Source organism: Hippocampus guttulatus, chromosome 12 (genome assembly GCF_054856545.1).
Source record: "Hippocampus guttulatus isolate MCC_2025c chromosome 12, RoL_Hgut_1.0, whole genome shotgun sequence".
NCBI lineage: Eukaryota > Metazoa > Chordata > Actinopteri > Syngnathiformes > Syngnathidae > Hippocampus > Hippocampus guttulatus.
In genome coordinates this window covers 11092805-11118471 of record NC_141272.1, presented here as the reverse complement: position 1 = coordinate 11118471, position 25667 = coordinate 11092805, and the positions used below count along the sequence as shown (strand labels likewise).

The 25667-nt window shown below is 42.6% G+C and overlaps 2 protein-coding genes across 7 annotated transcripts; both read left to right on the top strand.

Moving 5' to 3' along the window:
- Positions 1-490: 490 nt before the first annotated feature.
- clptm1 (CLPTM1 regulator of GABA type A receptor forward trafficking) lies at positions 491-11129 on the top strand. Its single transcript, XM_086126093.1, has 14 exons — positions 491-611; positions 3586-3713; positions 4433-4556; positions 4715-4873; positions 5339-5456; positions 5542-5627; positions 6702-6822; positions 6917-7161; positions 7588-7681; positions 7770-7960; positions 8046-8141; positions 8246-8381; positions 9327-9494; positions 10036-11129. The coding sequence occupies exons 1-14, from the start codon at positions 561-563 to the stop codon at positions 10206-10208; spliced, it is 1890 nt and encodes a 629-aa protein (XP_085982219.1). The 5' UTR covers positions 491-560; the 3' UTR covers positions 10209-11129.
- A 1035-nt stretch (positions 11130-12164) lies between these two features.
- relb (RELB proto-oncogene, NF-kB subunit) lies at positions 12165-25418 on the top strand. 6 transcript variants are annotated; one of them, XM_086125646.1, is made up of 11 exons: positions 12165-12379; positions 12565-12585; positions 13796-13974; positions 17363-17707; positions 18305-18471; positions 18616-18707; positions 18796-18927; positions 20413-20517; positions 20590-20805; positions 21786-21857; positions 23092-25418. In XM_086125646.1, exons 1-11 carry the CDS (start codon positions 12334-12336, stop codon positions 23502-23504), a joined length of 1788 nt encoding a protein of 595 aa, XP_085981772.1. In that variant the 5' UTR covers positions 12165-12333; the 3' UTR covers positions 23505-25418. The 6 variants fall into 6 exon arrangements, with proteins under 6 accessions (XP_085981772.1, XP_085981771.1, XP_085981770.1 ...); XM_086125645.1 differs by having other exon boundaries at positions 23089-25418; XM_086125644.1 differs by having other exon boundaries at positions 13796-13980.
- The last annotated feature ends 249 nt before the right edge of the window (positions 25419-25667 follow it).

The following is a 25667-nucleotide window of genomic DNA, read 5'->3' as shown; positions in this document are numbered from 1 at the left end:
CCCCCGCCTACTGCCCGAAGATCCGGCTGGGATAGGCTGCAGAACCCCACGCGACCCTGGTGAGGATTAAGTGGTTTGGAAAATGGGTGGATGGATGTTGTGCCTCGATATTTCTGGCATCAAACCGTTGAACTGAGAATGTGCAGTCTTCTGGTAGTTATTATTAGAATAGCAAGGCATCAAGGATAAAAAAGAGTAGGGCAAAGACTCATCAGAATTTTTCAGTTGTTAAAGGGTTTTATAACTCAGATAGCGACAGAAACGGTCAAATTAAAGAGTGTTTGAAAATAGGTTTCTACAGCTATAAATCTCTGAAGTCTTAATTTGTTTGAAATAAGTTTCATAAACTGTGACTAATCACGTTACTCGGCGAAACAGTCTTGTATGAACAAATTGTTCAAAGGAAATCACAAGACGTCACAATATACGTAACAAAGGCGCAGGCTTACGCTGTCCTTTTTCTTCTTTGGCCGCGCCCACCCCGTGCAGGTGACGTTCCTCTCGCGAGATTTCCCCGCGAGGGAACTGTGTGCTTGTGTGCGTGACAGAGACAAGGAAAGATGGCGACCCAGGAGAGCCAAGCGACTATAGCGGCCGCCAGCAATGGCGAGGTAAACTCAGCGATTCTCACCTTGACATTTGCGTTTCGTTTTTTCATTTCGGTGACAGGAGGTCTGTTTTTCTCTTGCGGTGACAAATGTCACGCTGCTGCCGTTTAAAGCGGCCGAGTGACGTTTATCAGTGCCGGTTGCTTTCGAAATGCGTCTCCCTCCTTTCCCCCGTTTCCCCCTCCTCTTTCATCCGGTGCGCCTACTGACAAATTCACGCCGTTGGCGTGCAATACGATCGGTGTCAATGGACACATCGCTCCTGGGAGGACCACTTGCTCATGGCTAACTAGCTCACCAGTGTCAGTTAGCTCCTACAAGGCCTCGGATAGAGACCACACAGACTCGGGACGATCTGCACACGTCACCTTCGTCAGAGGCATCGTTCACTTGTTACAAATGAGCCACTGAGAACCAGAGTGGGCTAACTCAATTTTTGTCATCTAGCAGCAGATTGGTTTAAAGTTATGCCTGTAATAAAAATCTGAGGCATATATTTTGTAGGTAATTATTAATATTCTGGATATGTGTTTTTACAGAACTTGTGGTTGTCCTCAGATTTTGGTGTCTTGAAAAACAGTTTTTGGACTTTTGTATTGTAATTGTATACACATTTTATTGTAAACCGATGGACTGTCGTCATCATCACTTTCATAGGTTGGATGCCAGTCAGTATCATCCAAGTTGTGGAAAGGAAAATAACCACCTAGGATTAGAGAAAAAAGTGTAGTGAGTGCAGTAGTGGTCCAAGTCCAAACATACACTCAAATGTGGGCCAAATGATTTGGAAGAATTCTGTAATGGTGTTTATCCCCACCCCAATATTGTGATTGTGATTTATATTAAATTCTTGGGCAGCCTGCTACCAAAACAACATCTGCTATCTCGACCTTCCCCTGATGAAAGTACGCACGGAAGCTAGTCCCCCACCAGCACCCCCTCCCTCATACATTCCCTTGTTTCACCTTCTTCATTGTTTATGTCTTGTGACCTGTTGTAACTGTCATATGCTTGTGCAGGAGTTTTTTGCCTCACTCAAATTATCCTCAAATAGGGTAGTTCGAGCGTGTTTTTTTTCTCCCCCTCTCCCTCCCTTGTTTCTTTCTGACTTTCGGGTTGAGTGAACGCTGGCGCGTTTTGGCTGCCGCTGCTCAACCCGTATTGTTTTGTGTTTTTTGTTATTGTAAAGTGTCCTTGGGTGTCTTGAAAGGCGCTTATAAATAAAATCTATTATTATTATTTGGTGCACTTTAAATGACTAAAATGGACAATTTTCAGTGGCTTTGGCAAACTGGGCTGATGTCCACTTTTAGAAACAAAAAGCTTCTGGCTAGTTATGACTAGTGTTTGCCTTTCGTGATGACCGTTGCAGCTAATTAAAAAAAAAAAAAAGTCAGCCTGGAGGAAAACTTGTCTGGTCTAGTCTGCCCTCACATTAAGGCTTGGATTCTGCCCGGTGGTAGAGTATCGTGAATTGCGCAAATTGGAGTCAATTATTACTGTTATTTTCATTGTTAGGTATATTAATTTGATAATTCAACTTACACATAATTGTATTTTTACGAAATCGGTTTACAGTCTTTACTGGTAGTTTGTTAGGGAATGGTTAGTGTGTCATCTCATCTTTGTTGTAAACAATTAAACTCACATTTCCCCTGCTTATAAAAGTCACTATTGTACTAAATTTAAAAAGTGCTTTTGTCAAGTGCATTAACCATTACAAGAGCGTAATTTCTCAACTCATTGTTAATTGTTAATCCTCGCGCACTTTATGGAAATGGGTTATTTATTGTCTAGATTGGACTCCCACAGATGCCTGTGTGCGTGTGTGTATGTGTTGTTCTGAAGCCTATTGTTGAAATGTCACACTTCCATGTCTCGTGTATAAGCGATGTCATGGCATCAAAGGTGAAAACCAAAATCCATTTGCACCACTTCAGGGTCATAAAATTTTATGGATTGGTGACTTAGCTTCAGACCTTAAAACCTTCACTTCACTCACTCTAATAATTTACCGACTCAACCTAACTGCCATGTTGCATCTCCACTTGGCTTTTGTCTCCCATGTGTTGACAACAAAGAGGAAGATTAAACTTTGACATAGCAAATGGCTCCCATGACATCACATGTGGTCTTGTCTATTGTGTCACTTGAATAGAAAAGTGGCCTTGTTTGTGATGGTGGACAATTCCGTTTTTGTTTTCTTTCACAGTGCGGGAGGGTGAAATGCAATGAAATTAGTTATTTGACCCAAATATGTCTGTGTCATATGATTAGGAGGTGGCTGATATTACATTCTGGCAGTATGGCAACCGTCAGCAAAAATATTGTGATATCAGAGTATCACGGTATGTCCTCTTTTGAAATATTTTCGTAAATGAAAAAAAAAAAACATTCCCCATTGAACACAGTGTATTTTATTTCTAAACAAGTAGACCCGTGGGCTACTCATGTTGTCCTTGAGGCTAACTAGTACCTTTTCTTACACCTTCCTCCTCCCCATGCGTAACTGCTCACCCCTCCGGTCTCTCCCATAAAAGACAATTCGATACGAATCTCAGTATATTTTACATTGAAACGATTTGACTAGGTTCGATTCCATGCGCTTGCATCTTACAAACGGATTTTTGGATTCAGTGTCGTTTGTCAGACCCTTTCATTGTTTCATGTTGAAGTGATACGGTAAACTTCAACTGGGAGTGACAAGATTATCTATTGAAACAAACACATTTTGGCTTTTATTTTGAAGAATTGTTCGCTGTGTGTGAAACTTTACACAGCCCATCTTTAAAAAAAAACTGGTGCCAAAAATGATGCGAATGGACTATTTCTGATGGCAAGGAAAGGTATTGCAGTATTTTTTGGTAGCGCTTCACTGCGTGTAAGTTCGTAACAACACAGCACATGCCATTTTATAACGCTTCATTTGAGCATGTTTTTTTTTGTGTGTGCCCCATCCACCCCTACTGTGATGCAGGTTAGCAGTAATGGAAGTGCTGCGACAACAGATGGACAGACAGTGCAGACGACCGACAATCCACAGAACCCCCAACAGCAACAACAAGCGCCAAATGCCTGGCAGGTCATTAAGGGAGTGCTCTTTAGGTACAGACATACAATATATATTTTTAAAATAATTTTAAGTGCAACAATTATGGTCTTTTTGAAATTTCTTTGGACGCCATGTTCCTCTGTGTATGCGCTTTGTTATAATTTGAAGTGCCACAAAAGCAAAACAATTTCACGCCTGAGTCACTACTCTGCCTGGCATGTTTATTTTCCCAAAAGCTTGTTTACTCCACTGTTTGCTTATAAATGGGAGATTTGGTTGCATTTTGATCCCTCCCCCTCAAAAAAAAAAGAAAAACGCTAAACAATTGTGTTAAACCTTTAGATGCTCACTGACCTGAAGGCTCGCGAGATTTGTTAAACTAATTCTTTGTCGTTATTTCAGTGTGCATATTTTGAATAACAATGTGTCCCACCATTTCATATTTTTGTTGCCATGTCACTGTTTTGACTGTTGTTTTTAAAAGAATGGTCACAGTGAAAAGCAGTTAATCAGATAAGTGGGATACTTGTTTTACAACTCCGTGGTATACGCATGTCATTCGCCGTTGAAATGAAATGTCCCAAGAGCTTCTTGCTTGTAAACCCTTCCCAGACCTATACAAAATCAAAATTTATTTAATATGAGCATTTATCTGTGAATTATTTTCTCTGGGTTTTTCCGAGGTTATATTTATGTTTAGAATTGCACTGCAGTCAAATGCTATTGTTTTCCCCACCACGACTCCAAACACTGTTAAATGATATTTCTCTAGAATTTTTATCATCTGGGCCATCAGTAGCTGGTTCCGTCGAGGCCCCTCCACTCCAGACCCCAACACACCGGCCGGGGCACCCAGAGTACCCAGCAGAAACCTCTTCACCAAGGACACACTCATGGTATTATTATTATTATTATGTCTTTAGAAACATTCTCATCTAATTAAAATTGAAACATTTAATTTTATATGCCCTTCTCATTTGTATTTGAAAACCAAATAGTCAAAACAGTCCCTCTATGCCTTTAAACACCCTTCTTTTTTTCATTACGCCTGCAGGATATGTATGTGTACATCTCCCAGGAGGAGGTGTTCACGGACTTCAACAACACAGATTCTCTCTTCTGGTTCCACCGGGACCTAGTCTACGGAGACTGGTCCACGGGGGAGAATGGGGACGGCTGCTATGAGCACTATAAGGAGATGGATATCCCTGAGGTGAAGACGACTGCATGCAGCGTTCGGAAAAAGATTGACGCAAAGCACTTTGGATTGATTTATATCCTGTGGTCTGCAACAACACAAACAAACAATAATCAAGATCATGCACCTCGGATGTACACGGTCATGAGCCTATGTTAGGCAAACGACTGCATGCAGTAGTTAAGTTACGTAACACAAACCATCTGCAAATTAGGCTCATCGGGAGCACAAGATAGCGTAGTAGCCTAAATAATGTGCTGGCACAAACTAACCTGGCAGCATGGGCAAATAAATGTGAGCAGTTGAAACAAACAGAAGTCACTATAGTCACCTTTTGGCATTCCCACACATTTATGGATGTTAAGGAATCCAGGCAATTTGTATTGGCACAGTAGACTACTTGGAGTATTTGTAGCTGTATCAGCGGATGGTTAAATGTAAGCGCTATTTGATTAACTGTGCATCTCTGTTGACTTGTAGGTGGTGCAGCAGAACGGCTCCCTCTATATACACATCTACTTCACGAAAAGTGGGCTGCACCCAGACCCAAAGCGCAAAGGGCAATATCGCAGACTGGCAACTGTTCATGCATCTCAAAGTAAGCCTGTGATGTCATCAGATTTGAAACAATGCAATTTCTGTGGTTGCGGTGTTACGTTAACTGGACCATTTTGGCTTGTCAGTGCTGAACAAATTCAAGCGCAGGAAGTTCCTGAAGACCAAGAATCTACTTACAGGGGAGACAGAAGCAGATCCAGAGATGATCAAGGTGGGTCAGCGGTTTACGACAGTGTTGGTGTGACAGCAGCTGCATACTAATCCGAGTTTGTTCACAAGTCGGAAAACGACCAATCATGCTTCAGTTTGCGAGCGTCACATGAGCTGTGATTGGTTGCTCCCTGCCCCCTGAGCGCATGTGATGACATTTTCACTCGACAGCAAGTGGAAAAAAATGGCTAAATAGTTAACATCCATCCATCCATCCATCCATATTCTGATTCGCTTTATCCTCACAGGGGTCGCGGGGCATGCCGCAGCCTATCCCAGCCGTCTTCGGGCAGTAGGCGGGGGACACCCCAAACTGGGTGCCAGCCAATCGCAGGGCACACACAGACGAACAACCATCCGTGCTCACACTCACACCTAGGGACAATTTAGAGCATTCACTCAGCCTGCCATGCATGTTTTTGGAATGTGGGAGGAAACCACAGTACCCGGAGAAAACCCACGCAGGCACAGGGAGAACATGCAAACTCCACACAGGAAGGCTGGAGCAGGGATCAAACCCACGACCTATGCACTGTGAGGCAGAAGCGCTAACCACTGTTTCCACCGGGCTGCCTTGATCAATCTTTATCCTTGTTTTTTTTTTGTTTGTTTGTTTGGTTTTTTTTTTTTACCGCACTGCACACCATTTTGGCTTTTCAGGTTAAATCCTTTCATAAGGAGTGGCTTGAACAAGATATCAAGCCCGGTAAATGTCAGCTTACATATTCAGTTATATTTCATACAATACAAAAAAAAACTGGTACATGCAAACAAATGACTACACAGAAGTGATAATTTCCTCAAGGCTTAAATAATTCAATATAAAGACACTTGATAGAAAATAATGATTTAAACTTGTATGATGAACATATGCCACTTCTCCCCACCCAAAAAGGCTTAACGTTAGGAGCCTGCCGATTGTGCAAGCTGTTAGCAACAGGCGTAGATGTGATTGAGCCCGCTGTTTTTAGAAGAGGGTTTTGCGCTTTCGGTCGCTGTGGTCTTCACCATTGAAAATGTTCAAACACGTTTGCGCATTCTTGACATCGATACGTTTGTTTTCATCTTCTCTCAGCGGGCAGAGAGCCACGGTCCGGTGGAAATCATCTCTCACTGGCACCCCAACCTCACCATCAACATGGTGGATGACCACACAGCCTGGGTGAAAGGATCTGTCCCACCTCCGCTAGACCAACGTAAATTTCTCCTCTGCGATTTATTGTGAAATGTTGGAGGTATATTGTTGATTGGAGATGTATTGTGACATTCCTCTCCCCCTTCTTCCACCAGATGTGAAGTTTGATGCGGTGAGCGGTGACTACTACCCAATAGTGTACTTCAATGACTACTGGAACCTTCAGAAGGACTACTATCCCATCAATGATACCCTGAGCACCCTGCCGCTCCGCCTCAACTACTGTCCGCTGTCCTTGTGGCGCTGGCAACTCTACGCCGCCCAGAACGCTCGCTCGCTGTGGAACTTTCTGCCTGAGGACACCTACGAGCAGTCTGATGAGGATAAGGACTCTGTCAAGGTAGGGTCGACGAAATACTGCGGAACCTTAAATGTCCTCGGATTCTGGTCAACCTCAGGTTGTTGTCAGATTGAAACATGTTTGCTATTTGACAACTGAAATAACTGCTTCAAGCTGCCAACATCATAGAAACATGAACTGAACATTCTTTTAGTTGGGTCCTTTGAACTCGTCATGTGTACATTAACTCATTCAGTACCAGTCAATTCTGGACCAAGTCTGAAAAGACGTTTAAAAACGTCTTTGGGAGTGAATTAGTTTTAAGTGTTTTCTGTGATTTTTTTTTTACTTAAGTTTCCATATTGTATGATCCTGATGTACCAATTTCGTGGTCCCATTATCATAAAACACAACTGAACTGTTATGTGGTCTGAAGCACCCTAAACTCCAAGAACTCTTTCTAAGTTTAAAAAAATCATTTTAAAGGTGGCCTTACTGGAAACCAACCCGTACCTCCTGGGGCTCACTATCGCGGTCTCCATTGTGCATAGCATCTTCGAGTTTCTGGCCTTTAAGAATGGTAAATTCACAACAACGCTCATCATCTGTGTGCTTTGACACGTCCTCATTGGACCTCACGGTTTTTCATCCGCACATTCCTTCCCAAGACATCCAGTTCTGGAACAGCAGACAGTCTTTGGAAGGCCTCTCTGTGCGCTCCATTATCTTCGGCGTGTTCCAGTCTTTGGTGGTGCTGCTCTACATTCTCGACAACGAGACCAACTTTGTGGTGCAGGTCAGCGTCTTCATCAGCCTTCTTATCGACCTCTGGAAAATCACCAAGGTCATGGATGTCAAAGTAAGTCAAAGCCATGCGGAAGTTGTTTTTTTATTTGAAGAATGTTGATGTTCTCTATATCAAAACTTGTTTTGTCTTTCCATAGTTGGACAAAGAGAATAAAATCGCAGGAATCCTCCCAAGACTTGTGTTCAAAGACAAGTCCACATATGTGCAGTCTTCTACCAAAATCTATGACGACGTAAGTCAAAACCATTGCCGAATTAATTGAGACAAGGGTTTTTTTTGTAATGTAATGATGCCGTGTGGTTGTTTGTGACCTGATCCCACTGCTTCTGTACACAGATGGCCTTCAAGTACTTGTCGTGGCTGCTCTACCCCCTGTTTGGCTGCTATGCCGTTTACAGTTTATTGTATGTCGAGCACAAAGGCTGGTACTCATGGGTACTAAGTATGCTCTATGGCTTCTTGCTAACCTTTGGTGAGTAAGGAAACAACGTGTTTCAATGCTTTGCTATATTTTTAGCCACAGCTACCTATGAAATTTTGAAAATAGTTTAGTATTATTGTAGAACACGGATATTTATTGTATCTACTGTTTGGTACAGGCTTTTTCGAATGTCAGCAAAACTCGTAGCTGACAGTCGACTGCTCATGAAAACGAGTTGCGTAACCCCGCACATTGCGTCTTTCAGCTAAGTTGCTGGGTGTGCAGGGGGGGCCTTAGGACCGTCACACGCACTAATCGATGTGGCAGAACTCGACTCAACACTTGGGCAGCGTGCGATGGTTTGCCACAAGATTTCACGAGCGGCTGAGTCTTGGCCAGTGGTTTTGAGGCGATTCAAGATTTGAATTGCAGTTCAAATAATGTGGCGGCGTGGAAAAAAAGTGGCCAATGAAAATGCACTTTTGCAGCTTTCTCACAAGCAAAAAAACCCACACATTTTATGCGTTATAAGTGAACAAGACAATACAATTTTTGTCTTTGTCCAATCCACCCCCCTTTTTTTTTTTTTTAATGTACAACATATTGTATGAGGGGCCTCAGAACATGGTGCGAGCTTGCACAGTCCTTAATGCTAAATATCCCATTGGGCGGGTGTGAGCTGTCAGTTGTCATTTTTGCACTGTTTTCGTCCTAGTCGGATTCGGAAGCATCGTGGAATATGCAGCGAGGCAAAGCAGCGACCTTATTGATTTAATTTGAATTATGACCCTTACACGGCCAAATTCTTTTCTGTCTTAAGGGATTCATTTGGACCACTAATTGTTGCATGTCCAATTCCGTTGTTTCCGCAAATGGGGTGACTCCAAATAGCAGTCACATGTCTGCAGCAAACTGATGTGAAGTGTTTTATGTGTCTCACTCGCCCTTCCTTTTCCTTTCTCTCTCCCTTCCCCCCTTTGTCTCCCTTCATTTCAGGCTTCATCACAATGACGCCGCAGTTATTTATCAACTATAAAATGAAGTCAGTGGCCCACCTCCCATGGAGGATGCTCACATACAAGGCGCTGAATACGTTCATTGATGACTTGTTTGCATTTGTCATCAAGATGCCCATGATGTACAGGATAGGATGCCTCAGAGACGGTACATCCACCCTTAACTCATCATGAACTCAAAAGACCCTCTTTTTCTTTTGGTACCGGTGGGCATACTGTCACTTTATTGTATTATGTCTGATGAATGCATGGCAATACCCACTAAAACTGCCTCTGCACACCATCCACTTTCTGTTCGTATTTTCACTACGACTGATACCTAGTTGTGTCATAGTAGACTGACTTCTTTACCACAAATGTGGCGTCTGTAAGCCTACAGTTTATGGCTTTATTTTATACAGAGAGACATTTGAACACTGACCAGAAGATGAGGTTAGATTGGAAAGAAAAGAAAAATGATTTGGTGTCCGCTGATAAGAAGAGAGCACGTCGTGCTTGTGGAGGAGAAAGAAAGTTGCTGAGGAGTCAGAGTCTTTTCTTGTCATATTGCATGCATGACAAGAACAGGACGGTGTTCAAAAATATAAATTATAAAATAAAGATGCCTGCTGCTGCTCTGCACTCAATTAGATCAAAGTCACTGGCGACGACATATGAACATTTTGTAACGTGCGTGTCTCCTTTTGCAGATGTTGTCTTTTTTGTCTACCTGTACCAGCGCTGGATTTATCGAGTAGACCCCAACAGGGTCAACGAGTACGGCACCAGCGGAGCGGACCACAAGCAGGATAACACAGCAGCAGCCGATGCCCACGTGGCAGCCATCACAGATAAACCAGACGGGGAGAAAAAGAACGAATAAGCCAGATGATGACACCCTGCCCTGTGTTTGGTCTCCCTGGCCCCTGGCGCCAGGGCAAAGAGGACTTGTGGAAATTGGGCAGATGGGGTTGGCTGTCATGGACATCGCAAAAAAAAAAGAGGAAAAAAATGCAGTTCAACTGTTCCCTCCGATTCCTGTATGAATCGACAGAGAATCATCTTCATTGTAGACTTGATAAATTTTAATTTTTCTTCCCCGCCCTCTCGTTTTTCAGTCCAAGTGAAGTAAAACAAAACGTGATGTACTGTATTCTGTTTGATTTGGGGAGGGTACAGTATCTTGGAAATGAGGCTGACAAGAGTTTGCGTTTAGACTTTTTTTGTATACATGGAAGAAAGAAGCCAAGTGAAGCATTTCTTCTTTGTGTATACAGTATCCCATGTGAAGCTTTTATTTTCATTCCATGTGAGAATCAAGTTGTTGTTGGAGGAAAACTGGAAAATCTCCTCTGGAAAATGCCAACAGGATCTGAGCGACAAGACCATGATTACAACCTTTAATTTTAAACAAATTGTTCATTGTCCAAACTGGATCAAAACAAGCAGCCTTGTTGGTATTAATATAAATATTGATATTGTCAATACGTTTTGATTTTCCATTACCGTCTCGTTCTTTTGGATGTCTCCCACGTGTGCAGAATTTCAGCTTGTTAATAAGTGCCAATGTTCAAAGTGTCTGGGAATATCTAATTTACAAATCTAATACCAATAACCCTGCCATGCACCCACAACACCCGGCTGGGTGTTTCATGTTAACACTCCAAAGAAATTCACATGCATGCACAATTGCTGTCCCTTGTTTTCATTGTGAGGGCTGTGCATCTTGCGTAAAAGGTTCCATGTTGCTACATTATTGAATTTTGAGCATTCATGTTTATAGTAAAACTTGTGTGATTGAAAATGTCTACATTAAGACCTTTATTTTCTCAACTCACAGAGCAACAAGAATATTTTATTGACAATCGGTATTAGAGTACAAAATTTTTTTGAGTGCACAATTTATAATTTTCATTTAATCTTACGTGCACATTTTGTCTCAAGGGTCCCTCGTAGTTCATTTTACGTCCTTTTTTAGTCGGCTTACTCCGTTTCCCTGACTTTAAGGGTCATGTAAAGGGTGTATATTTGTATCAATAGGTGGCCTTTCTCTCATCTTTCTAATGTATTTTTCTTGAGAAAACAACTTTTACTTGACTTTTATCCACACTCTCAGTTAACTATGGCTGTTTTTGACCTTATTTTACACCAGTAGTCAATCTGCATGATTCAGTTGGTATAGTTGTAATCCAACCAGCTCTTCCTGTCAACGGGTTAGTTAATTTAATTGGACTCGGTTGTACATAAAGCCTCCATTTCACTTTCAATTTCCTCTAAAAGTGCTGCTACCACTAAATCACCTGCAGATGTCGCTCCCTAATCATAGTGTGGGAATTTTTGGATCTATAACATTTCCCTAAAACTCCGAGTTAATTTAGCGTGTGTGTGTGTGTGTCTGAGTAATCCATGTCACACAGTACAGAAACGTGATTTTTTTTGTCGGTTTAATTTTGTCTTCCGTGTAACGTTTTAGAATATAGTAATATTTGTGTCTCAACATATGTACTACGATGTTCCATAAATCTGTTAGGCATCACGAGGAAAAGAAAAGTGCGTTCCAACCGCAGGTAAATCCTCTTATTTTTCTAAATATTCATTGGTTTCAGTCACACTTGGAGTGCATCTCTGAAACCAATATATGAAGGGTAAAAGTGAATGTGGAGGGAGAACGTCATTAAAAGTTGATTCGCCTTTTTAACGACATTTTGTCACCATGGAAACGTTTTACTGTAGTCGTCGTTGGTTTATGGCCATCCTTTCGGCTCAGGCTGTCGAATAGTTGGACGGTGAGCCAAGTGACGTTTGGGGATTTCCAGTGCAGCGAGCAGCCAATCGGCGGCCAGCTGCCGCGGAAACGCCGAAAGTGCTGCAAACGGACTACTTCGTCGCTGTGCTATCCATCCCATGGCTTTGGAGGTGTTTGCAGACACCTGAACACCCTTTGAATCGTACGGTGGAGGACTAAAGTCTCTTTGTTGAGATTAAAACCACCAATAACGACTGTTTTGATGTCCTCCGCGCTTCGAGACATGGACATTTTTCGCTGCACTCCCGGTAGGTGTCCTAGCTGTAATGTTTGTGTATGGATGAGAGATAATGACATCATTGCCATATGATGTCTTCATGTCTTTTTTTTTTTTTTACCTCTTCTCGGTGCGTAACGCCGATTGTCAACAGTCGAACAAGTTTTGCTGTCTTTTCTCTTGTTCATCGATCGTTTACTTCTGTTTGTCCGACAGAGAGAGGACTGTCCGACTTTGGTGAGTAAAAGACTGCATCTGCTCCCTGTCTGAGAGATGAAAGTCGGCTGTCACCTCAACTGACCTGATGCTGAACTTCAACCAGTGGTTCTCAAACTTTTTACAACCTGCAACACTTAAAAAATAGATGTCAAAGTGCTTCAACTCAAATCATCTTTCCCAAATTGAAATTAATCCCTACCACAGCCCCCCCCCCCCCAAAAACAGACAATCATTTTGCAAGGTTTATTTTTCTTGAAAAATAAATTAATTACACTCTGTGATATAATATAGTCTAAAACCATACAGTAATAACAATTCACTACCATGTTTAAAGTTTTTAACAGCTTTTGTATTTGTAAATTCAATTTTTGTCGTGCTCAGGGACGTCCCGGGAACAAAATTTGTCTCTGGAATATCGATCACAAATTTGGTCAAAACATGGAACAATACCGTATATCTACAACTAAATTACTCATTCGGACCCCCTGCCCCCAAATTCTTCTAAAAAGCGGTGATCAACATTAAATACAACACGTAATGTTTACGTACATGTTTACAACAGCTCCATCTCTGACATCATTAAAAAATAATTACAAAATGAATGAACATTTCCTGTCATTCAGGTGGATGGGTTTTTCCTAAAACTATTTGCTATTTGGTTTAAACAGCTGTGAACAAGCCCATACACTCAGTTAGCAGCAATGACAAACAGCCTACGCCTGCTCCATTTTGGCTTATGCATTGGAAGCTGGCTGTATTGGACACGTCCCGATGCCCACAGCCCTGCAATTTTGTCCCACATTGTTTTGTTTGTTTTACCTGGCGCGTAGTCAACAGATTCTCAAAGCCGTTTTGGTGTAACTGTACACATTTGCCCATTTCTACGTCAACTGTTTTGTTGTCATTTGTAATGGCGTCACAAGAATAGCTTAACTCACATTCAGTATGACCGCAGTAAACCTCATATCCTCGTTTTGCAAAAAGTCTAGCGCGTCTGTCAACAACTGAGCTATTTCCGTGTTTGTTCAAACAACGTACCTGCCGGCTGGTTGCATCTGTGATCGTGCATGGCTGGAAGTTCACATATGGTGAAAGCCATTTTTAAATTAAAGAAATGTTAAAATTCAATAAATTGCAAAAACTACTGTAGCAAGTGATTTTAGCCATCATCTGACGCGTCTCCTCCCAGGTGCTAAGAAACTACTTACCGGTATGTCTTATGTCACAGACCTCATCCAGGAGATCATTACAGAGGACCACACAGGCATATCCCTCCCCAGACCGCCGCCTCCTCCTGCTGAGCTGTGCAGCCAGAACCACAGGATGCATCGGCTTTGTTCCGCCGCCGCCTCTTCCTCCTCGCCATCATCTCAGCCAGTGCTGGTGGCGAGAGGCACCACGTGTCAGGTACCGGTAGGTATTTAAATTGGGATTGGTCGCACAGTGGGCGGGGAAAGATTGTTTGTTGGAGCCCGGAGTCCAGAAGCCATTCACTTTCCTCCCATTAAAGCGTCCTGATGTATTGTGTGACTGTACCTTGAACGGGGGGGGGGGGGAGTTGTATTAATATACAGCCCATGATATCGTGATCAAAATGGCATATTTTTGGCTTTCATCTCGATCTATTTTCAGACTGTGTGACATGACAGTGCGCGTTTATGCCGTGGTGCTGCTTGGCGGGGGGAGGTGGGGGGTTGAGCAAAGAAAAGGCCTTTTCATCCAAGTCCAGAGCATAATCCTGTGATTAATGGTTGTAACGGTTTTGATCTTTTCCGTTCAAACTTAAGAGTTGACACGTCACATCACATCAAATGCCTTGGCGTTTGATGTGACTTTAAACGTGGATAAAATGGAATTAGTTTAGAAAAGTTGGCATTGTGGTACACAGACTTCAATGGAACCTCTTCAAGTTGGACGGTTACAATTTTGACCAAAAATACATTCCTGGGTTGGGACAACTGTAAAAGTGATGAAAAGGTTACTTCGATGTTGCCTGTTAGACACAGCGGCCCTGGAACAGAATACATATCCATTATTTGTCGAGGTAAAAATTGTTTCCAAGTCAGAACAAATTTGCAGTCAGGCACTATAATTGAATGGATTGTGGTGCGCTTTTAAAGTTTCATTGCATTTGACTTTGAGCCAAGCCCATGAGTCGCAGTGGTTCCCAACCTTTGTGCCTTGGCACACTTAATGTGCACTGGCAGATCATCAGGCATGCCTTGGGAGGTAATCCAATTTCATTTAATGTGTCAGACAATTATCTTTTCTTAATTTCAAATAGATCTTCACCCATCTATCAATGCCAGTGGCGAATAGTGACAGGAAGAAAAAAATGACATGGTCAGAAGGTACAACGAACCTGTTGCCATTCATATAGCACACAAATTTTTCCACATATATCAGCTTTCTGATATATGTGGTTAAACCACTGGTGTCAAACTCAAGGCACGGGGGCCAAATCCGACCCGCCAGGTCATTTTATGTGGCCCGTGAAAGCAAATTCAACTGTGTCAGCTTGCTAAAATCTGTACAAAATTGTGAAATTGTCATGTGTAATAAATAATGTGGAGTTTTTGCAATAATTTTGTTATCCAGTTTACACTCACTTGAACAATAATTGAACAAACTATTATAATTGACTTGACTGATTTCAAAACTAGTAATCTATTAATTTGTTGTGTACAATTAATCATTTTTTGGTTTCACTGTCATAACGGCCCTCCGAGGGAAGACTCCAAATTGGCCCGCGACTAAAATGAGTTTGACACCCCTGAGTTAAGATAACCTTTATTTGTCTCGCAATGGAGAAATTCCCAATTCACAGTAGCAAAGTTACGAAAGGAAGAAGTAGAAGAACAAAATATAGGAGCTTCTGGAAAGGCAGCCACTCTCGCGGCGCCTTAGTCCCAGATTCCACGATGACAAACTCCATTTGACCAGAACATCATCATCATTATTCCACTATTTATACTTTTTATTTGGAGGTGTTCTGTGATATTTTTCAAAGGTAAAATGGATGCTTTGGCTTGATAAAAGATGGAGAAAAAAATGTATGAATCTGGCAGAAATGTCCCAGTAACAACACTTCATCAGCAAGGCCAAACAGGACGAGGGCCAGTGCAAAAGTTGTTTGGGCTTATTGTTTTTGTCTTGGGGGAAATCATGTGACTTCATGTGGATGACACCACGGTTCAAAGCAGTCAGGCAGGTCTTACAGTAAACCATGTGGCTCAGCAAATAGCCTGCATCGGTGGGACAGTTTCAACTCTCGCCAAAGTTACGTCACAGCAACTAAACTCCGTGGAAGGAGTTGCGAATCCAGGCCGTAACATGACTCCTACTTTCGGTTTTGCCCAACCTCCGCTGGCCAAGCCCACTCAAAAGGGGTGCAAGGTCACATTCTTGGCCGGGAGCGGCTCTTCCATTGGTCGTTACCGTGAGTCGTCTTCCTATTTCCTCTCGGCTGACGCCGCTCAGCCCTTTTTCGTATACCGATGTTTGGTTGAAGCTAAGCGCACGAGCAACAGGGGGGATGTTATCCTGCATGATCATGGCATGTTGAGAGGTAGGATCTCCTTCTCCCACGGCCTGCTGGTTACTTACTGCCTGCAGCTTGTCTCGGTTTTCCCTGGAGGTTGGATCGTTTCGATGCTTACTGCATGATGTCATGTTAAGCGTACTGGTCGGTGGCTCGCTTGATTTTCGGTGCGTTTGACATCGTCTGGGGGAATGGAAAATTCGTCTGGGATTCGGAGATGATTGTTGACTCGGTTATTGTGGCTTCATTGCACTCCCATATGCTTGTCAGAGATATCAACTGTTAGATTTACGATTCAATTCAGGAGCTTTTTGTTTGTTTTGTTTTTAACAGAGATAATAAGGCTCAGGCATGGTCGGGGATAAATGTTCCATTTTATTACAGTAAATCTAGTTTGGTAGAAAAGCACTTCATTGTGCTGGAAGCAGTTTGACCACCTCCTGCAGCTATATAAGTTCATCAAAGTATCAAAAATGCCCCTCGGTGTGATGCAGTCATCTATTGTGCATTACAGACTGGTCAGACATACCGTATTGGCCCGAATATAAGACTGCCCTGATTATAAGACGACCCCCTCTTTTTCAAGACTCAAGTTTGAAAAAAGACTTTTTGAACACCAAATTAATTTTTATACAGAAAATAATTACAGTACATCTGAAACAAATGATTATAACAATATATTTGAGAGAAAAAGCATGTTATTTTGCCTCATTCAAATCTTAATATCTGAACATTTAAATATGGAAACTAAAGTGCAATCACAGTCGTAAATGAATGGCTTTTGGTTTTTGAAATGTAAATTACATCATAACTTCTCCTCAGCTGCCAGTTAACCTGGCCAATCTTCGATCCACTTTTCTCCACATTGTCGCTGCGTTTCTCCATTTTCCGTTATCTCTTCTATTATTTTCTTCTCTTTTCTTTCTTGCCGCTCTTTTTTATTTTTCTTCTTCGTGCTACCCCTATTTTTATTTTTATTCTTCGTAACGGGTTCACTTTGGCCTGGGGAGTCAAGTTCAGCATTCGCTTCAATGATATTTGGCGCTATCGAGCGTCGTGAATGGGTATAATGTCTAGACCCCGAATATAAGACGACCCCCACTTTTTCAGTCTTATTTCAATGCAAAAAACACCGTCTTATATTCGGGCCAATATGGTATATGCATGTAGTATTATTTTGAATGTAGTTTTCAATGAGCGATCTTCATATCACCTACAGTAGTTGAATCTAATTTTAATTTGGTTTGCCTTTAGTCCAGCTGCAGCTTCACACCCCCTCTGCAGCAGCTCTGCTCGCCCCGGGAAATGTCTCAACGTCCGCCCGCCCATCCTGCCGCTGGCTCGAACCGCCATGGTCGCGGCCTCCCGTGCCCGCGAACATCAAAAGCCCCCAGCAGCAGCAGCAGCGGGGCCCTCCCTTCTAAGAGCCGGTCTGGAGCAGAGATGCTGGAGCGCAATCTGGAGAAGCCCAAACTTGTGGTGGTAGAGCAGCCCAAAGAGCGAGGCATGAGGTTTCGCTATGAGTGCGAGGGACGCTCGGCCGGCAGCATCCTGGGGGCGTCCGGGAGTGAAAGCAACAAGACTCAACCGGCCATTGAGGTATGGAGGATGGAACAGACGCCCATACTAATTTCCACCCCTTTTGCATGTGAAACTGTTTTTTGTTTGTTTTTTTTACTCCTTTTTACCAGACCGTGTGACACCAAGTATGACAAAATGAAGCTGCAAGGTCAAGGACCAGTAAAGAAAAAAAAAGGGGGGGGGGGGTCGGTGTCATATATATTCTCTTTTGACATTTGTATTGCAGTAGTTGAAGGCGCATGTTCATAAATTTAGTTTGTGTATTGACATAAATAAAAGAAAGTGTGACAGAAAACAGAAAGCGAGAAATTAGAACTGACCCCCCTAAAAAAAAGGAAACTGGACAGGAACGGTCAACCCGGTAGTGCTCCCGGTGTGTGGTGAGAAAGCAAAGCAAAAATCTGCAGAAAGATTCAAAATAATTCTCATATTGGATTGGATAAAACTTTGTCAAATCAACTGTATGTGTAACATACAGCACAGATGAAATTTCTTTTTCTTCTATAAAGTTCACATCACGCTCAGCCTGTGTTTCTTTTCCAAGATGTAGTTATTTTTTTTATTCTTAATACACAGCAATGAGTCTCCCCCACACTTACTTGACATTGTTTTCAGATTCAAGGTCCCATTGAGCACTTGAAGAAGGTCACAGTCACCGTTTCTCTGGTAACCAAAGATCCCCCACACCGGCCGCACCCCCACTGCCTCGTGGGAAAAGACTGCCCGAATGGATCAGGTATCTGCGTGGTGACGCTGAATCCTCACAGCAACAGACGCCACAGGTGCATCTTTTACTCTCCGGATATATCGTCGTAGTCTCATTTGAAGCATGAATCCCTTATCGTCTTTTTTTCTCCCCCCTGATTCCCTCTTTCAACATGCGTCCATCAACGTTTGTTTTTGTTTGTTTGCTGTAATCTGGACAGCTTTGCCAATTTGGGAATCCAGTGTGTGAGGAGGAAAGAACTTGATGTCTCGCTGCAAAAGAGAAGAAACCAGAATATTGACCCATTTCTAAGTAAAACTGACTCACTCACACACACACACACACACACACACACACCTATTTGTGCGTGTAATGGCGTTCCATTTATTTGGTCTCCTAGCTGGTCACTCCAAGGGCATCGAGGACATGGACATGAACGCCGTGCGTCTATGTTTCCAGTGCGAGTTGGAGTGGGAGGACGGCACAACGGACAGTCTGAGCCCCATGGTGTCCAACCCCATCTTCGACAAGAGTAGGCAACACACGCAAAACGACAACAACGTTGTGGTTTATCCTCCGCCACCGAGTTGGAGTCCCGCTAAAAACGATCCTCTTCAAACTTTACGGGGTGAAACCTAAGTAGATATTGAGTGACATCCAACCCAAGATGGCAAAGATAACTGAGAGCGGTGCCAATGGTCAAATCAAATGATTCCTTTTTTTCACCAGTAATCATTTTCTCCTTTCGTCTCCGGAACGATTTCTTTTACCCTCAGATTTTGTATTCTTTCTATTGTATTCTTTATTTAATCCAAGTACACCATGAATGGCTGCACACATGATTCTTTTACATTTTGAGCCTTCAGGATGAGAAACCTGATCATTGATTTGATTGGATCTCCAATTAAGTTGTTTGACAGAGGTGATCACGATCCCAAACACAAGCAATGACAAAAAACAAAAACAAAAAAAACAACAACAACTACATAAACCTCATGCACTATGACAACATGAACAATAACAACATGGTCAACGGCATGAACAACTACACGAACAATGACACCATGAGGAATTACAGTACAGGAATTACAGCATCAACAACTACACGAACAACTTGCTTACCACGACATTGTAAATGAATAATCAACAATTATGTATTCGAACAATGTTGCAATCAATAACATGAATTATGTGAGCAATTCTGAAACAAAGCGTTTGACCTTCCTTCTTTTGTAGGGACGGTTATACATAAATACAAAAAAAATAAAATAAAAATACCTCGAAGGCTCAAGTATGAAATCACTTTAGATGATACCGACAGGCTAGTTTTATCAAAACATAGTTTTGTTTAGTTTTATAAACACAGGTTGTAGTTTTTTAAAATTTGTTTGTAATAACCACCTAGGATTAGAGAAAAAAGTGTAGTGAGTGCAGTAGTGGTCCAAGTCCAAACATACACTCAAATGTGGGCCAAATGATTTGGAAGAATTCTGGAATGGTGTTTATCCCCACCCCAATATTGTGATTGTGATTTATATTAAATTCTTGGGCAGCCTGCTACCAAAACAACATCTGCTATCTCGACCTTCCCCTGATGAAAGTACGCACGGAAGCTAGTCCCCCACCAGCACCCCCTCCCTCATACATTCCCTTGTTTCACCTTCTTCATTGTTTATGTCTTGTGACCTGTTGTAACTGTCATATGCTTGTGCAGGAGTTTTTTGCCTCACTCAAATTATCCTCAAATAGGGTAGTTCGAGCGTGTTTTTTTTTCTCCCCCTCTCCCTCCCTTGTTTCTTTCTGACTTTCGGGTTGAGTGAACGCTGGCGCGTTTTGGCTGCCGCTGCTCAACCCGTATTGTTTTGTGTTTTTTGTTATTGTAAAGTGTCCTTGGGTGTCTTGAAAGGCGCTTATAAATAAAATCTATTATTATTATTATTATTATTATATCTTATTTGTTGTTGTTGTTTTTTAAAAATTTTTTGTTTTTATATGCTTTTTCAATTTTCCTCGTCAGAAGCGACCACGACGTCCCAGTTAAAAATTAGCCAGCTGAACCAGTACACGGGGGCCTGCACTGGCAAGACGGAGATCTACATGCTGTGTGACAAAGTGCAAAAAGGTATGGACGTGTCATCCACTTGCCGAAAAATAGGCTCAACCATCACGCCGACTCGCTTTTTACCGTGTGCAGACGACGTCGAGATCATCTTCCGCCGCGGCTCGTGGAAGGCCAACGGCGAGTTTGCCCAGACGGACGTCCACAGGCAGATCGCTATCGTGTTCAAAACGCCTCCTTACCAGGACCAGGACATCACAGAGGAAGTGGACGTCAGCGTCACCCTGCGCCGGCTCTCCGACCAGATGGAGAGCGAGCCGGTCACGTTCACGTACCTGCCGTACAATCCCGGTCAGCGTGGGTTGAAGATTCACACAGCCAAAATAGCGGGGCGCCAACGTCTTGCATCGGTCACATACCAAAAAAAAAAACTCGCCAAACAGATGTACAATGATTCATCATAAAACATCGCAACTACTCTAACGCCAAAGTAACTGTTCAAAACCAGTTCATGAAAGCGAAAAAGACTCGACGGCCTACGGTCTCGCAGCCGTGCAGCAAATGCAAACCCGAATCGACACATCTTAACGTAATGCTTATGGTTTTGTCATGATGAAGTCATCATTCAAAACCAATTCAGAAAGCATGACAGCAAAACAAAAACAGAAAACCCAGTACCATATAGTCTCACAGCCATCTTAAACCTGAATCAGCACAAATGAACTAAATGCTAGTACCATTGTAACCCAGAAATAACAATTCAAATCAAATTCATAATAAAACATGTGACAAATAAAACAAACCCCCAAAAAGAAAGAATGGTTTCACCGCTGTTTCACATCGTAATGCACTGCTTAGGCCAGGGGTGTCAAACTCATTTTTTGTCGCGGGCCACATTGCCGTTACGGTTTCCCTTGGAGGGCCATTATGAATTTTGGGGAACCATATAAATGTTTCATCACCTCCACATATTACATACACAGCGCACAACAAATTGACGAATAATCAAAAGTCAAAAAAAATGACTGTTATTGCTGATAACATATGACAATTTGAAATTTTGGTTCGGACTTTAGCAAGCATCATGGAACTTGACATGCTTGATTTGCTTTTGCGGGCCATAGAAAATGATGTGGCGGGCCAGATCTGGCCCCCGGGCCTTGACTTTAACACCCGTGGCTTAGGCCATTGGAAGTGACACCTCTCTGTCCCCCCGCCCCCCCATCACGTTTAGCTATGACTTCAATATGAGCATTGTGCACAGATAACCCCCTTCACACTGGCTGCAATTGACCTTTTTTTTTTTTCCTTGTGACCTTTTCCACTGTCAGATCCGTATCAGGTGAAACGCAAGAGAAAGATCAAGGCAGACATGAGCTTCCAAGAGAAAACTGATGTCGCAGGTGAGCACCACGGCTTCTTTGCCACCGTTCTGACCCCCACGGCTTCTTTGCCACCATTTTGACCCCCACGGCTTTCCCCACTTTTCCCCGCTGTCTACTCACACTGTCTTTAGAATGCAATTTTCAAACACAAAGGCTGCAATTTTATTTTAGTGGCCCGGAAGACTTTCTCTCTCTCTTTCTCGCTCTCTCTCTCTCTCTCTCTCTCAATAGATAGATAGTCATGTGACTCGGGGTCATTTCGTCAAGTCGAAGGCAGCGTTGGATAATAATTAGTTCAAGAATAAATAATCAAATAATAATTGTCTTAAGAGTAAAAAAGTCATATGCAAAATTGGATTCAGGCCTAGTGGACAATACCTACTTTGAACACTAGTGTCGAAAGAACAAATTGTCCATTGAGTGCTCGCCAGCTCACAACAGGTCCGTTCCCAGAGTACTCAAATTAACCTGCTTCAACACGTACATACCAGAGCCAATGCCCTTGAAATGTCTTTACAGATGTCAAAGGAAGATTAAGATGCTGATAACAAAACATATTGCTTAAAGATATGCCCCACAGTTGGATCATACAATATTATGGTGATTACTGTTAACTGTGGCGGCCCGGTGGTTCAGTGGTTAGCGCGTCGACCTCACATTGCAGAGGTACCCAGCTCCGGCCTCGCTGTGTGGAATTTGCATGTTCTCCCCGGGCCTGCGTGGGTTTTCTCCGGGTACTCCGGTTTCCTCCCACATTCCCAAAACATGCATGGCAGGCTCATTGAACACTCCAAATTGTCCCTAGGTTTGAATATGAGTGCGGATGGTTGTTTGTTCCCGTCATGCCCTCTTATTGGCTGGCAACCGGTTTAGGGTGTCCCCCACCTACTGCCCGAAGACAGCTGGGATAGGCTCCAGCACCCCCCGCGACCCTTGTGACGATGAAGCGGATCGGAAAATGAATGAATGAATACTGTTAACTGTTGTTTTATGATTATTACATTTATTTCTTTATTTGACTGCTAGTCAGATTTTTGTAAGTTAACAACTCAAACTGAAATAGATAAACTGTCTTTCATGTCAAGTCATGGTTCATTTCATTTAGTGCCAGCCAAAGCGACTGGATAATCACTCTGATATTGTTTATTGTAATACATCTTTTTGAATTGTTTTATTATTTATTTATTATTATTATTATTTTTGCTTGTGTTTAAATCATCGCCTACCAATAATTTATCATCTTTACCAGCAGCCGAGTGCGCAGCGGCATCGGAACAGTCCTTCCACTTCGCTCACGCCATGATGTCGCCATGCACGGCCCAGCCGGGGCCCGCCCCTTTGGGGGAGATGTGCTACGCCGAGCCGCCAGACGCCAACATGGACGGTGAGGAGATGGCCCTCATCAATCAGCTGATGGAGCTGCCCGCCTTTATGGACCTGTTTTCGGACCCGGCCGTCGTCCCGCCCATGCCCGACGCTGGCCAGGCCCCCTTCGCCAACATGGACGCCAACCCCAACCAGAACTTCGGCCTGTACCCGCAGGACTTTTCCCATTACGCTGACTTGCAGTTCAACATGCTGGTCAACGGGAACTGGGATATGCAGACTGAGTCGCCGGCCAGCCCGTCCAATGTGGTGCAGGTGAAGATCGAAGACGACTTGTGAGGGCAGGGAACTCCGGGAATTAGTCTAGAGCAGAGTTACCAGTTAACCACGCTTTCCAGTTCACTTCAGGTAACTATGTATAACATTAACTTTCTGTAGTTAAGTAATTGTAAATTAACTAGTAGTCTTAAAAAAAGACTTGTTTATACTGGGGCATGTAATAACAAATTTTAAAAAACAAAGAAAATCGCATTCCCAGATTAGTCAAATCCCATCTTTGAAAAGATATTATTCTCCCCCCCAAACATTTTGCATTATTTAGTTCCTAGTTTAAATGGCTTTCTCATCAGAGGTTGTGTAGATTAGCCACACATTGTACTCAAATACTGTACTCTTACTTTACAATAACATGACTCAAGTAAAAAGCACTCCTACAAATAATTACAGTACAGTACTTAACATTCAGTAAAAAAAAAAAAAAACCCTCAAGTATCAAGTAACAGGTGAGTAACTTTCGATTCATTTTTAAAAAATCAAAACCACAAACATCTACAAAACCGGGGGTCGGCAACCCACGGCTCCAGAGCAACCCGCGGCTCTTTAGCGCCTTCCTAGTGGCTCCCCGAAGCTTTTTCAAAAATGTTTGAAAATGGAAAAAGATGGGGGATGGCAATGTATTTTTTGTTTTAATATAGTTTATGTAGGAGGAAAAAGATGACACAAACATTCTTAACATTTTCTAATACTGTAAAAATGTGTAGAATAAAATTTAAATTTCAACATCTCTGTCAACAAAGATTTGCGTCATAGCCTGCGACACACGTTTCTATGAGCAGGGCGGGATGCCAGGCAGGTGGCTATTGCAAAAAAACGGCCTTTCATGTACAATTCACCGAGGGTACTGGCAAAGAACGGGAATCTGGAAGGCCGATAGAAACATTTTTAAACGGTACACGTGAGCTATGTAGTTAACACGCTGCAAAAGTGTCGAATCCACGTCTGGTCTCGACGTAGGTAGGTAGGCATGTGTGTTAAGTGCGTGCGTATGCGCGCGTGCGGTAACGGGTTGATTGCGGGAGGTTGGTTGATCGAAAAGTCGATCTTCTGTCAAAAAAGGTTGGGCACACCTGTAGAGCAGTATTTGCTAATACCGATGCATACTGCATGTGTTGCCTTCATTACAAGGCTTATAGAAGGCTTTTGGTTTTTTGCAGCTCCAGACATATTTGGGGTTTTTTTTGTCCAATATGGCTCCTTCAACATTTTGGGTTGCCGACCCCTGTACTAGACAAAAATATAAAAAGGGAATGTGCGAAATCTGATATTTCCGAACAACAACACTTGAAGTGCAACAATAAATATTTATTCAAAGAAATAAGTTCAGGCAAATACTGCCACACCAAAATGGTATTCACTTTCTTCTTCTCACAGTACAAGTGGCTCACCAGGCAAAGATTATGTAGCCGTATTTACTAGGTTGAATAAAAATGTGTAGATTTTTTTTCTGTGTGAGGCCGCAATGCTCTCACTCTCTCTCTCTTTTTTTTTGGGGGGGGGGGGGGTTAGGCACATGCTAATTGGTCCCATGAGAGCCAATTAAAGATGGACATTTTTATAAATTTATAAAACCCTCCCGGATGCCCGAACAGAGTTAAAAAAAAAAAAGCGCCCGCTAATTCATCCTGAAGGCCTTGCTGGTCATGCCTTCAATGAAACGGAGCCGTCGGCATTGCCAAATATTTGCGTGTGTATAGTGTTTGTTTTTATTGGTGTCTGTTTATTCCATAAATTGCCACTTGCCTCATGTGGAGTTTACACCGACAGATCCTGGACTGTGTGTTGTTGTCGTCTGCGCAGGGGATATTGAATTCCACTCTTAAAAGGAACTTAGCCAGTGCACATAATCAAACTTGTCGAACATTCCTATGTAAACACTGTGATGACGGGAACAATAAAACAAAAATGAACTCTTGAGCCCCATGTGTCATCATTGGAAACTACACGACTTTAGAATTCTCTAGAATTAGACGTGAACGTGTTACAGTAAGAATACGTTGGCCAAGTTCTCGATTTTGCTTCCGTGTAGTTGTTTTGGGATGACTCATTCGGCCTTTTTTTCGAATGTTGCATAATGCACGTGGGACGAAATTTTTAATTGTATATTAAAGATTATAGGTATAATATTTTAAATGTTCTCACTGTCTACTAATGTGAATTCTGCAG

Bases quoted from the DNA above. Each gene is read 5' to 3' on its own strand.
- relb (XM_086125643.1), top strand. From the start codon at position 12,334: ATGTCCTCCGCGCTTCGAGACATGGACATTTTTCGCTGCACTCCCG. The intron at 17,708-18,304 runs GTATGGAGGATG...CATTGTTTTCAG, and splicing joins AGACTCAACCGGCCATTGAG to ATTCAAGGTCCCATTGAGCA. The intron at 20,806-21,785 runs GTCAGCGTGGGT...TTCCACTGTCAG, and splicing joins GTACCTGCCGTACAATCCCG to ATCCGTATCAGGTGAAACGC.
- clptm1 (XM_086126093.1), top strand. From the start codon at position 561: ATGGCGACCCAGGAGAGCCAAGCGACTATAGCGGCCGCCAGCAATGGC. The intron at 612-3,585 runs GTAAACTCAGCG...ACTGTGATGCAG, and splicing joins CGGCCGCCAGCAATGGCGAG to GTTAGCAGTAATGGAAGTGC. The intron at 8,142-8,245 runs GTAAGTCAAAAC...TTCTGTACACAG, and splicing joins CTACCAAAATCTATGACGAC to ATGGCCTTCAAGTACTTGTC.